Source organism: Urocitellus parryii, chromosome 4 (genome assembly GCF_045843805.1).
Source record: "Urocitellus parryii isolate mUroPar1 chromosome 4, mUroPar1.hap1, whole genome shotgun sequence".
In the NCBI taxonomy this organism is placed as follows: domain Eukaryota; kingdom Metazoa; phylum Chordata; class Mammalia; order Rodentia; family Sciuridae; genus Urocitellus; species Urocitellus parryii.
The window spans coordinates 135444360-135459265 of NC_135534.1; the positions used below are offsets into that span (position 1 = coordinate 135444360).

At 31.0% G+C, this 14906-nt stretch overlaps 1 protein-coding gene across 5 annotated transcripts in view; it reads right to left on the reverse strand.

The window, feature by feature from the left end:
• The window catches only part of Vps13a (vacuolar protein sorting 13 homolog A), a 259327-nt gene that overhangs the window by 203558 nt on the left and 40863 nt on the right, over positions 1-14906 (reverse strand). For all 5 annotated transcript variants that reach the window (XM_077797003.1, XM_077797002.1, XM_077797006.1 and 2 more), the window contains exons 6-17: positions 14253-14362; positions 13358-13417; positions 10519-10578; positions 10238-10318; positions 9815-9872; positions 6873-7000; positions 6579-6685; positions 5605-5776; positions 3850-3912; positions 3263-3392; positions 2650-2744; positions 2142-2284 (exon numbers count right to left, since the gene is read on the reverse strand). In XM_077797003.1, coding sequence (XP_077653129.1) covers positions 2142-2284; positions 2650-2744; positions 3263-3392; positions 3850-3912; positions 5605-5776; positions 6579-6685; positions 6873-7000; positions 9815-9872; positions 10238-10318; positions 10519-10578; positions 13358-13417; positions 14253-14362 — 1207 coding nt within the window. The remainder of the gene's footprint in view (positions 1-2141; positions 2285-2649; positions 2745-3262; positions 3393-3849; positions 3913-5604; positions 5777-6578; positions 6686-6872; positions 7001-9814; positions 9873-10237; positions 10319-10518; positions 10579-13357; positions 13418-14252; positions 14363-14906) is intronic.

The following is a 14906-nucleotide window of genomic DNA, read 5'->3' on the forward strand; positions in this document are numbered from 1 at the left end:
ACAAAATTCTACCCATTATAGGCAGTAAACACACTTAAACAGACTATAAAAGAATGAGCAAGCAAAACCTAATGTAAGCTGAATAAAGAAAACAATAAGGATTAGAAGATAAGTAATGAATGAGAGACTAGAGAAATAAAGAAAATCCACAAAGTCAAAGTTGGGTTTTTTTAGAACTATTAACAAAATTTATCTAGACTAAGAAAAATGAAAGAAGACTCAAATTGCTAAGATCAAAAATGAAAAAGGATAGTAAATCTCAAAGAATGAAAAAGAATTGTAAGGTAATACTATAAACTATATGCAAAGAAATAAGATCATAGATGAAACAAATTATTAAAGGCAAAAAACTACTAAAAAAAAAGCTATTACCATATTATCCAGTAATTATAAACTTACAACAAAGAAAGCTCAAGATTCAATAACTTCATTGGTAAATTCGACCAACAAATATTTAAATTAGAATTTTAAAAAATTATTTACCAAGCTTGTCAAAGAGGAAGGAACACTTTACAACTCATTATATGAGAACAAGTATTTCCTTAATTTAAAAAAAAAAGATGACGATATCACAAGCAAAAGAAGACTATAGGATAATCGATCTAAAAAATTTTCAACTAAATAAAAGAAAACCCAATCTAGCAATATTTAAAAAAGGATTATACAATGACGAAATGGGGTTTATTTCAGGAACATAATGATCTTTTAAAATCTGAAAGTCACCTGCGGTAATATACTATATATCAAGAGAACAAAGGAGAGAATCACAGCCTCTGGCACCAGAGACCCTCCTGTTTCTCCTTTGCTATCAAAGCAATAAAACTTCTTTTTCCTTTTTCTCAAACTGTGTTCTCATTATTGGATTAGCATCAGGGACAAGGACTGAGCTTTCAGTAACAAATCTGGTACCCCAGATGGGACCCAAGAACAGCCCCCACTCCAATTTTCTTAGGCAGGCCTGGCTCTCCAAGCAATCCCACTTTCATGCTAAGGATATCAAGTGGTTGGCAAACCTATGGAGAACCATCTGCAGGAGAGTTAGAAGACCAGTGAGTTTGCCTCAGGTCGAACTGGAAGAGCTGATACTTTGAGTAAAGGGAGGGACTGAGGGATTGTCCCAGAAGCTGCAGAAGCTCCTTTTGCTTTGGCCTTCCCTCCCTTATCAGGCTACTCCATCTTGGTCCACTTTGAGAAAGAGGAAACTGAACTCAGTAAAGTCATGACACCCTTGGCCATCTGGTAAGTCCCCCGGTGTGCACATTGAGACTCTTGATTCCACACCATCTTGTCCCTCTATGTGGGAACATCTGTGGAGTTACTGGTGTAGGATTCAAAGTTAAGTAGACACAAACCTACGGATATTTGCTCTTTTCTGGTATGCTTAGGTTCTCATCTGTTTATTGAGCTTGGGTTTGGGAATTCCCTCTAGCTGTCTGTGTTTTTGTTTTATCTGTTACTGCCCCTTTTAAGACATGAGCAATACTGTGTTGATCCCACAAGTAGTCTCTTGGGAAAGATCTTGGCTGACAGTAAAATAAAGATATTGCCAGATTAAAAACTACATTGTTAATGTTGTTTCTTTTACTGTGGCATAACTTCTGCCCATTTTTGTATTTTTCTTTAGTGTCCTATGTTTCATTGGCATGCAGTTTTCTACTGAACATTTATTATAATTAAGAATTGATACATTAATAATTCAAAACATACCCATCATGTTACTAGAAAAAATAGGTTCCTAAAAACAGAAAGGATACATTCAAGTTCAGTCTCAGTAATTTTTTTTTTTTTAAATAAGGTTGAGTACCCCATACCTGAAATACTTAGGACTAGAAATATTTCTGATTTAGGATTTCCTTAGATTTTTAAATGTTTGTATATAGGCACAATATCCTGGGGATGGGACTCAAGTCTAAACATGAAATGAATTAACATTTTATATATATCTCATATACAGAGCCTGAAGATAATTTTATACAAATATTTTTAGTGCATTTGCATTTTGACTATAACCCATCACATAATATCTGGTGTGAAATTTTTTACTAGTGGTATTATGCTGGCACTCAAAAATTTTGGATTCTAGAGCATTTCAGAATTTCAAATTAGGGATTCTTAACCTGTGAAAGCAAATAATTACTTACTTGATTGCTTGTGCTCCTGGTCTTTGCACAATTAACGTGCTAAATTCTTCTACTACAATGTGTATCAGCTCAGGTTTTTGGTTATTTTCCCTTAGAACGATGGACATACTTTTCAAGTGAACAAAAAACTTCATGGCTTCAAACTAGAGTATAACCAGAAAAATAAAATGGAAAAAACAATATACATAAATATGTGTGTGTGTGTGTGTGTGTGTATATACATATATATATACACAAAAAAATAATCTTACTTAATATAGTTCATTCATTTCAAAAACACAAAATACTTTAGAAACAATCCTTCATCTATTCCCCCAAAGAAATACCACAGTAACACCAAAAAGTAAAGGATAATTTTTGTTCTTACCTTGGAAATTAAAATAAATGCAATATTTACAGACTCAGAAACAGATCACAGAAAAAAGGTAGTAGCACATATTTCTGAGAAAAATTAAAATAGACATATCCAACACTAAACTCAGAGGTGTTAGGTAAGAAAACATCTTACTGTTTTGGGCAAGGTTGGATCAACTGCTGTTTCACTATAGCCAATTGCTTCATAGAGTAAAGCCTTTTCTTCAAGTGTCAACATTTCTTCCAGAACTACAAATTGTAAACAAGAACTTTGAAATTTCAGGTGGTAACAATAAAAAACTGAAATATAATTCACCTGCCTTCAGAAATAACATGAAAATTTTATTTTCCTTTTCTAATATTTTTAAGTATCAACTAATATTAGAATGACAATGGTACTTTTAGAAGTTACTTTCCTAAAATACAAATTACTAAACATATAAATTGAGCAATATAAATTTCTAAATGTTTGTTTTAAGCAAGAACTCAAAATATGGCTAACTGTACTGAACACTTTGTGCTCTATATGTGAAATAATAATTATAATGCATTACACTGTCATATAGAAATAAAAAATAAAAACAAATTATTTATTTGCTTGTACATATTAAAATGCTTAAACAATAACTTTATTAATAATAAATTTAAACTGAATATAATCATGTACATATGCTTACCCAATGTCTATTTAATTAGGAAATTTTCTGCAAAACTCTATTTTCACAAGTAATGATTAACTACTCTACTGTAAAATGAAATGGACATACTTCCAGGTTTAACATCTGGTTGTTCTTTAGTATGTGATTCTGACCAAGTCCATAGCCAGTTAAACCATCCTTTGTTATCCTCTGGATCAATTATTCCTTCTTTATAAATCTTGTGTCCAGTTTTCTTTAACTAAAATCAACAAATTTTTGAATAAATGACAAATTATCCATTTTTTAGCAATCAATAGAAATGGATACATGGTATTTCAAAATTATCTACCTGAATGAATGTAAACAATAAACATACTGACAAAATAACCCAGTAACTTCAATTAGCCAAACATAAGAATTTAGGATTACCACATAGTTCTTCCTGTTATAAGATTTGGTGACTGGGGCAGGGGAGACGAAGGGTGACCCCTACTTGCTTTCACTTTCATATGAACTCTGAATATTTGAAAAGCCCAATTATTTCAAAAGAATTTCTTTCCATAAAAATGGATATGGCAAATTTTCTTATAATGCAAAAATGCAAATTTAAGCCCTTTTAGGAAACTATAATACAAAATATTAATAACAACATATCGGTCATAACCATATGGAATTCAGAATTATTCTTACTAATTGAAAGAAAAATCTGAAGTTACCTCAACTTCTGCCTGTTGTCTAGCTATAGTTATATTAAAGACATCCAAGGCTTTTTCCAGCTCCTGAAAATATAAAAGAAAATATGGTAATGTTATATAAATAAATGTACATAAATAACTTTAGTATATAAATCTACAAACTGCTATACTATAGAAAAATATGAGAGAGGAAGCTCTCTCATATAGAAAGAGAACATCTACCAATATAACAAAATATATCTGCTAAATTCTGAAAGGCAACACTAGTGTGTGTGTTGTGTGTGTATGTATATACACCAAAGTGAAAATTAGTATACAGAATATTTTGAACAAAAAAATCATATGTGTCATAAATATTAGAGTACAAACTCTGTAAGAAGTATAGATACATATATACATTGTTTTAAATAACTTATTTGGATTTTTAATATAGCTAAAGGTAAAATATCAATATCATTTTCAACTAAAAATATAATTATAAATCCTTCATAATATATGTACAGCTTGCATGGCATCATTAAGATATTCCAAGTACACCTAGATAAATTTGCTAAAACATTTTTTTAATCTTTACACTTTTCACAGTTGTAACAGCTATAAAAATAAACTGAGATAAGCTAAATCCTTCATCATATCTACTCATTTCTATAACTTTCAAGTAGTATGCTCAAGCTACTTTTGTCCCACAGATAAAAGATACATACATGCAACCATGACCTACTATTTTCTAAAAAATAGCTTAACTCGGGATTCTACTACTCAGCACACTTGAAGGCCTCTGCTTAAGATTCAAAACTAAATAAGGAAATCTGAAACGACCCATAGCCTCTAAACCCAAGCATTCCTAATTATCACTGGGTCTTCAGAAAGTGTCCCACCATAAAATAAAAGTAAAACTCAATCTTCAGGGAGTTTCTAATTGGAAATCCATTCTAGATTCAGAATGGCTACACTAATTTCAAGAGGCTAACTCCCTTTGTCTCTTTAAGCTGTACTTCATCCATCTTGTAAAATAGCCCCTTTTGGAATATGTAAAATGCAAAAAGATTTAGACTAACACACAGATAGTATCTCAAGACAGAGTATTAACTATAAAATATGGGCAGAAAATTCAGGGATCTTCATGCAAGAGATGACACTTCAGTACAAGTTCAGGGATAAGAAGAATTAGAATGAGGAAAGATGGATGGCACATATTAGCACAACTGTTTCTACAAGAATGAGGACTGGAGCTGGGGTTGTAGCTCAGTAGTAGAGCCCTTGCCAGCATGTGTGAGGTACTGGGTTCAATCCTCAGCACAACAAAAATATGAATAAATAAAATGAAGGTATTGTGTCCATCTGTAACTAAAAATATATACAAAAAATGAGCACTGAACATATAGAAAACTTAATTAATGCACATATCAGATGATAACAGCAAAAATGTGATTGATGATGCCAGTAACATACAACTTTGGAAACCAACAGAGAAGTTTGAAAAAAGTGTAGCATACACTTTATTTTGGCTTTGAGGTTAAAAACAACATGAGACTTCAAGTTAGCATGTGCATGAACCCAAATCTCTTCAGAATAAATATAATCTCCTAAATTTCAAAAGCTCACAGGAGAATTTCATAAGATCTTTTATTACGTGAAATTAGAACAGGAGCACAAAGGTGTCTAAAAAAAAGTGCAGTCACTGAAAGTTAGAATAATGAGTCACTAAATATATTGATGTAGGCATTATACAGTACAACTATTTTGTGTTTTTTTTTTATTTATTTAAATGCTAACCTCTAAAGACATGAGAATTTCAGCAGGTGGTTTCTTATTTGTTAACTTTTTCTTGTATAGTTCTTTATATTGCTTCAGTTTTTGTCTATGTTCCCGAATATGCTTCCATGACCACATCCGTAAGCTGGGGCAAACATTTACTTCAAGAATACCATGTATAGCGTAAGCCCACCTAGTTACAAAACAAAAAGAAACACCCCAAACATAACACTCTAAAATCAACAGTCTGAAACAAAACTTATACTCTTATAACAACAATCATATCTATAATATTAAGATTAGTAAAAAGATGTATTATCTGAGCATTTGCTGTTTCCCAATCCTGTTTATATTAACAATCCGTTAATTATTAATCTTACTTCTTTCCAAAGTAAAAATAAGCAAAATCATTCAATTTTGGCTAAAAATTATATGGCTCTACACAAAAACTATTAAGGCTTTTTAGTAAAATAATAAGTGAAGTACATACCTAAAAAAGTAATAGAAACTTGTAGAAACTAGATAATTATTTAAAAACTAGAATAACAATATATCTTTGCATTTTAAAATGGAGTTTTACCATATAGACTCTATAACCTTCTCAGTTTTTAAAACTCATGTCTAGTAAATAGATTTAGTGGGTCTGACAGGAAAGTTTGAAGGAAAAAAAAGAAGATATTGCTAGAAAACAAACCAAGATAGTTTTTAAATAATTGCAAAAACACTGATCCCTCTATAGTAAATAAAAATTATGGTATTTTATTATCTCTAGCGATAAACAGTTATAAAGAACCCCTTGAGTCAGTGTTACTAACAAAAACAGCTACTACATACATTTCCAGACACAAATCAATTTAATCAAAGTTTGTATCAAGATCTTAAAAAGACTACCTTAAAAAAATTAATGTCTAAGAAACTTACTTTTTTGCCATATGTTTTAAATCATTATTGAAAAACAAAACAAACAAACAAAAAAACTTAAAAGGCATTTTTACCATTCCTTGGCATGGAAATGAAGAGGAACATCAGGTTTGAATTTCCTGTATGGCAGGTTTTGTGTCATCATATCAACTGATTCAAGAAGCTCCATAGCACTGAAATACTAAAGAATGGACAAATTAAAATTCTCAAATGTTTGAAGTTTTTTGCTCAACTGAAAAGTGAAATTACCAACTTTTTAAGGAAATGCTACCATATAACATTATGAATTTTAGAAAAACATTGAAAATCTTAGTTCTGCTTTGATTAAACAATAACTCAAAACTTTAAATTTCATCAAAGAAAATCACCTGTGGTTTATTAAATTCAATTGCTATGCTATGTAACTCAACTTCCAAGTTTATTTTGGGGTCAGAAAAGTCGAAATCTGATCGGCGATTCATCTGAAGTTTGGCTTTAGCAGATATGGGGCGAAATACTGAAAAATAATAGAAATTGAAAAAAAATCAAATTCAGTCATCCTTTAAAAGTCTCAAGGCACCAAAGGTATCAAGTTGAAAACACTGATTTTCATTTCTTTTATACCCTTTTTACAGTTCTTAAATGTCCACACTGCCATAACTTGGTCCAAAGAACTGTTTCTTAATTAGTGAAAATGGGTTTTTTTTCCTTATAATTCATGTTATCTTCCATAAGTAGAATAAGGCTAACAAAACGCACCCTCAGAACACCAATAAATGCTTAAAAGCAACAACACTCAACTATAAGGAAAAATAGTCCAATAAAATGGTTTCACTAAAAGTACACCGTTTTAGAAAATGATTATTAGAAATATTATGAAAACAATTATATTTAAAATTGACTTTCATTTTATGATTTTGAATTCTAAATTTCTCTGTATCTTCCTATTCCTCCTTTCAATTTGTGAAACAAGGGCAGAGAAGATGACAGTTTTTCCCAGATTACCTGCTTCATTCACTTCACCATACCAAAAAGAATAAGAACTATGCAGAGAGAGACCAATAATAGCAGAATCCAGACAGATATCAACCATCAAATTATAAACTAATTTGTATACAATGATAATGTATTCCTCTTATTCATCCCTAAGGACTAGCACTTACTACAACTGGTTGATCTGTAAACTTTTCACTTTGCTACATGTCCTTAGTTTCATCCATACTCTGCCATGTTATTTTTGTGTTACTGTTTTTAAAGTCTGTTTTCTCTACTTTTTAAAATGTCTTAACTGATAGGTAAAAGCATAAAAATTATACCTATTAATGGGTTGTCATCTACTGTTTGAATACATGCATACATCGTGAAATGTTTAAATATGGTTAAACATATCTATCTATGTCCTCAAAGATTCATCATTTATAGTGAAAATTTCATGATAAAAACTTCCTTTCCAGCTGGGCATGGTGGCACATGCCTGTAATCCCAGTGGCTTGGGAAGCTGAGGCAGGAGGATCCCAAGTTCAAAGCCAGCCTCAGCAACTCAACGAGGCTCTAAACAACACAGCAAGACCCCGGTACCAAACAAACAACAACTACCCTTCCTAGCATTAAGCCAGTTATGAATTTATTGCCTGTGAATTCCAAATTTACCCTTTATGCCTGCTCTGAAAAATGGTTTAAGGTCCTTCAAATATTTTTCCTTTACCGGCCATTATAATAATAACCTTTAAACCACTAGTGACACTACAGAGGAAGGATTTATCCTGCCTGGTTCCAGTGTGGTCATTTAACAAACTTCTACAAATGAATGGTTCTCCATTCCTTTAGAACAGACTTTAACCACTGACTGGCTCCTATAGCATGAAGGTATTTAGAACCAGCCTTTTGAAGGTAGAGCATAGAGCAGCAACTTCCCCTACTACCCTACTTAGGAAGACCTGTACTAAAGTACTGACAGTAAGAAACCTCTCCATGAGGCTAACCAGGGAACAGATATGTGGGCACAGCAGAATAGGGACTTTCTGCCATCCAGTGAGCTACAACCATTACCTCTCCAACAAGGTCTAGACCTCAGTCCCCAGGAAGGGGTCCTTCTTTAGGCACTTCATCTTAGCCCTAGAGTAGAAGCTATTTCTTTTACCATCTACTCCTAAATTTTTTAGATTTCTCTTCTTTTTTTTTAACTAGTCAACACCTTGTTACTCCAAACCTGTCTAACAGTAAATATTTATTTACATTAAGCTTTACCTGTTCGAATTATATTCAATTCTCTCTCTTCATTAGATCCTTACTGATACAATATAAAATGACCACAGGGCAAAGGAGAAATAAGTCAAACCTTAAGTAACAGATTTGAGAATCATAAACATATATGATAGATAGCTCTTCAATTCTGAGCATTTCCTATGAGGAACAAGTTTAAAAATGAAACTATATTCAAAACAATGAAAATAATATTTTAAGAGTGGGAAGAATAAGAAGAGCCATTTGAGGAAACTGACAAAGGTTATCAATAAGGTAGAATAATACAAAAAGAAAAATACTTTCAGGGAGAATATTTTGTGGTTAATGACAGCAGGCAGCCAAATTCAAGAGTGTCCTCAGGATTGAAGAAATGACACTCCTTTTCTCTGTGTATTTTAGTAACTTGTTTCACATTATAAAAGCAATATGTATTCATTTAGAAAATTTGAAAAACAAAAAACTATAAAGAAGAAAAATTTTAAGTGCATGTTTTTAAAATAGTAAGATCACAGTGCAACTAAAGCTATAGCAGCTAGTTTTATTAAGCTGTATTTGCTATGTCAAAATATCTTTATAAACATTATCTTAATATTGAATATAACTGAATATAAGCCTTATTGAATATAATCCTTAGAGATTTATCACAATTTATTACCGTATTTGTTTTTAGACATTTTCTCCTGTAGTTCTGAATGACAGCTAAAGCTCCTAAGCATATAAAAAAGATAATTTTTTTTGTTTTTTAAATTTTTTTATTTGTTCTTTGTAGTTATACATGACAATAGAATGTATTTTGACATTTCATTCATACATGGAGTATAACTTCCAATTCTTGTGGTTGTACATGATGTAGAACTATACTGGTTGTGTATTCATTCATACATGAACATAGGAAAACTATGTCTAATTCATTCTACTGTCATTCCCATTCTCATCCCTCCTCCTTTCTTCTCACATATATTAAATATATTATAGATATCTCAACTACACAAGAGAAAATTTAATATAAAAGAACAGTAATATCAAAAATGTTAATGTACATTTTATACTGATTAATTATACTTTTTATTTTATAGAATACACTTACCAAAATCATAACCTTGTGGAACAATATGTTCTTTAACAACGCCATTCTTCAAGTTGTCCTATTAAAAGACAAATTGCTTTTATTTATATTCACATCAATATACCTTTATCCTACAAAATTCTATTATCTGCAAAAAAATGTTTAAAAGCACTCAGCTATGAGAAAATATTAAAGTAATTAAACAATATAGCATTAAACTACTACAAAACAATGCTTTAGGAGATATTAAGATATGCATATATATATGTGTGTACGTGCATTCATGCTTGTGTAATTCACCTATTAGTATAAATAGCTAATGGATTTTACCTAGGAAAAAAAAATACCAACTCTGGTAGTGATAGAATACTTATGATGAATTATACTTTATACAAAATATGATACTAACAAACATATATGCACACATCCAAATAATTTACTCACCAATGATTTGTCATAATCATTAAGATAAAACATCTGAGAGTGTACATTCCAGTAGGCAAAAAGATTGTCCAATCGAATTAACTGAAAATAAATCAAATTTATTATGTTTTATTTTCTTTGAAGTATTAACATAAGCCATTCAGAAGTCTCAAATAATTGAGTGATATGACAGAGTTAAGCAAATAGCAACAGTTCACATTAACTCTTATCTATATGTATATTTTCATTTATTTTTCTAAAAGTCTCTTTCAAGTCAATGAGTTAGCATTTATTTATTTTACCTTACGAACTAGTTTCTCAGTTTCATCTTGTAAATATGGAACCCAGTACTGATCAGTGGTCTGAAAAGGAAAAAAAGAAGAGCAGTAAAATGATCATTACATTTGAAATGGCAGAGTACTGTCATTATAACCTAAGACCAATTTCTCATGAAAATGCCATTAAAAATATATAATTTAGGGAAAAAAACCTTTAGAAGATGGAAAGATATCCTATGTTCTTAATTGGCAGAATAAATATTGTCAAAATGGCCATACTACCAAAAGCAGTATACAGATTCAATGCAATCCCTCTCAAATACCAATAACATTCTTCACAGAATTAGAAAAAAAAATTCTTAAATTCATTTGGAAGAATAAGACACATAGGATAACCAAAGCCATACAAAGTAGGAAAAGCAAAGAAGAAGGCCTCATAATAGCTGATCTGAAATTATGCTACAGAGCTATCTTAACAAAAGCAACATGGACTGTCATCAAGATAGACAAGAAGATGAAAGGAACGGAAAACACAGAGACAAATCCCCATTTCTACAGCCATGTGATATTTGACAAAAAGTGCAAAAAATATATTTTGGAAAAAGCCTTTTTAACAAGTGGTGCTAGGAAAACAGGATGGCTATGTGTAGAAAAAAACAGAAACTAGACCTATATCACCCATTCTGAACAAAAGTCAAACTGAAATGGATCAAAGGCTTAGGAATTAGAACAAAAATTTATAACTGCTAGAAGACAATACAGTGTCATATAAGTGCTGACTTCCTTAACAAGACCCCCATAGTGCAAGAAACACACACACACACAAAAAAAAAAAAAAAAAGAAAAAGAAAAAGAAAAAAAAACCACAATGGAGTTTTACTCAGCCATTAAAAAGAATGAAATTATGGACTGTGCCAGTAGATGGAAATGAAAGTGAAACTCGCCAAACTCAGAAACTTAAAAGTCAAAATATTTTCTCTCATATGCAGAAACTAGAGTAAACTAAAGGAAAAGGAAAAGGAAAGATAAAATTACATAAAGAACCAATCAAATACAAATAATAGGCCAGGGAGCAAAAGGAAGTCTAGTAGAGGAAGAAGCATGGGAGAGGGGAGGAAGGACAGGTAGGAAACGTGGGTGGAGGGACAAAGTGGGTAGATTGCGAACCAAAACTCCTTGAACATATCTGTTTGTCAGAATGAACTCAACTACTATGTAGAACCACAAAGCTCTAATAATCTTTTTTAAAATATACCATTCAAACTGGTTGTGGTGGCACACACCTATAATCCCAGAGGCTCAGGAGGCTGAGACAGGAAGATTGCTGAGTTCAAAGCCAGCCTCAGCAAAATCGAGGCGCTAAGCAACTCAGCGAAACCCTGTCTCTAAGTAAAATACAAAATAGGGCTGGGGATGTGGCCCCTGGAACCCCACCCCCCAAAATCATTCAATCAAAGACTATTAAGGACCACAGGAAAGTCTCTGCTTTCATGGAGGTCAAAAACAAAACAATTAAAACAAGTAAATACAAACAGGTAAGTGTCACCACAGAGGTTAAATAGTTAACTGTGACAACAAAGAGCTTGCCAAATGGCAGTGGCAACAAAGAGCTTGCCAAATAAAATGATGATCACCTTAATATAATGAACTATAGAAATGACACCTGAAAAAAGGCTTATGACTAACCTAATTTATGATATGAGTAGAAACTATTGATTCTAAGTAGGAATTATTGTTCACAAAAGGAAGGCCCAAAGATATGTAAAGATGACACGTTCAGAGAACTGAAACAGCGCAGTATGGCCAGAGAATATAACACAAACAAAGAAAAGAGGTGAAATCTTTTATGTTACGTGGAGTCAGATTACAAGATTTATAAACTATATAAAGACAAAACTAAACATTTTTCCTTAAAGCAATCAAGGTATTCTGTCCATATTTTCAACATAACAGTAGTATTTGACAACTTACCCTACCCACTTTAGAGTAACTTTTCACTTTTTGTTTTTGTTTATGGTAGAGCCATGAAAAATGAAATCATACATAAAACTCAACAGATACAAGATATGCAACTATATAATAAAAAACTATATAGAAGTTAAATTGCATTACATGTGAGGAAAAAAAAGTTTTTTAAATATTGTGAAGTGGAAAAGTTAACGTACTGAAGAAACATAAAATAGTTATGTAAACTTTTCAAATAAATCTACATTTTTAATGAACATATTGTATAAAAGTTTTAATACTTAGAATGTTTATCTCTAGGGGAGATGAGAAGGGTGAATTGAAAACAAAAGGAATTTAAACTTTATCTATAACTGTGTAGTCCTATAAAATTACTTAATATTTAGAGCAAGTAACAAATTCAACAACTATTCATTCTGAATGCAAGAAAATTTTTCAGAATTCTCTGTGTTCCTTTATTTTCAAAATTGCTCTATTTCACAATTAAACAGGAGAAAGTATGCGACAATACTAATAATGGTGGTGAGGAAATGAATTCTTTGAGTTTTTCAAGACTAATCAAAGATTCAGAAACAAATATTTATTATTTTTATTTAGTACTTATTTATTAGAAGTTTGGAAATATTTTTGCGGTGCTGAGGAGAAAATCAATTTTTTAAGCAAACAAAAGTATCTAAATTGTAGTTACCAATAATAATAGGCCCTCACATTTTAAACTAAATTTTATTTCCAGTTTCATAAATGTGAATTTACTTTCCCCTCAATTCCAATTCTATGTATGACTTTTCTACAACTAAATGCAAAACTATTTCTAATACAGCATATACAAATCATAATTGTAGTCTGAATAACTGTATTCCACAATTAATTATCGTCATTACTGTTTTAAATGAAGTACCTGCATGCTGAGATTTTGTAAAGAAATACCAAATGACAGTGGTTTCTCACGATTTGTGATCTAAAGAGGGAAAAAAGAAAATCTTAGTCAAATTTGTTAACAGTTGAACAAAATTCACTTTATGGAAAAAGTTAACTTTCTAGGAAGTATCCTATTTGAATATTCAAAAACATTGTATTTCTTCCTTTGAAAATATCTTTGGTTCCCACATTTTTCTTAAAACAAATTAAAATACTAAAATATTAACATCTGTGTTATACTATAATGATACACAATGTTTTCTAGTTTATAAAAAAAGTTTATTAAAAAAAATTAACACAGGGCTGGGGTTGTGGCTCAGTGGTAGAGAGCTTGCCTAGCATGTGTGAGACACTGGGTTCTATTCTCAGGACCACATAAAAATAAATAAATTAAATAAAGGTAGTGTGTCCATCTACAACTAAAATAAATTTTTTAAAAAAAGACTGACACAATAATACTATAAAGCAAATAATTCAGTGTTTTAAGAGAACAACAAAAATTAAGCTCAAACAATTAGTTAAGCCTAGCACTACTGATCCCTAGAGCAGAGCTCTTTCCAGGAGATAAAAGTAGCATATTTTTAAAAGTACTTAATTTTGAAATTGGTAATTTCCAAGGCATTTTCATTCATGATCTGGAGTTTGAACAGTTTAGGAAAATGTAACCAAACACTCACTATTAACAACTGAAAATTACAACACACATTCCTCAGTTCCCAAAAAAAGAATAGATCATGTTATCTTCAGTTTTATATCTTTCAACCTCTCAGCATTATTTAATAGTCTGGCTAGTATAAAGTAAGTATCAACAAATAGTACAATGACTTACATATAAATGTATCTTTTAAAATCATCTATATTTTTAAAATACTTACATCATCTTCATAACGAATATGGATGTTGGAAATTTTCACTTGAAGATTTTTTATGATCTGAGTAACTAATTTTTCTGTAAAAGTATCCTGTTTCTCTTCCCGCTGTTGTTCTACAATTGCAAATATTCCTTTTATTTAATTTGAATGAAACATACATCCTGTAACTATCCATACATTGAGGGAGCATTTTTATAACATCTTGTTTAAGAAAAATAGAGATTTAAAAATTGAACACTAAAAGCATGCTTTCCAAAAATCTTTCAAGCCAAAAACTTTCAAAGACAATCAAATACACAAAATTTTTCAAAACATAGTTTCTTGTTCAATAAAACTAAAGTCAAAGAGGTAAAATTTACTGGCATCAAATTTTATAATTTATCTGTTAACTATGTCTAAATCTATAAAGAGGAAAACAATGAAGACTATTAGGTAAGAATTATAATAGGCATAAATTAGAAAAGCCAGCAACTGCAGCAAAGCAAAAATTATATTTTTTCGGTGCTTAGATGAATAAAATAGTTGAATACAATATGTTCCTTCTTTTGATGATACAAAATTGAAAATTACATGATCCTCTCTTCTCCTTTCAAACAAAGATGAAAAAAGTTCATTTTAAGAAAATACTGTAGCAGGCATAGTGGTGCACGTGTATAA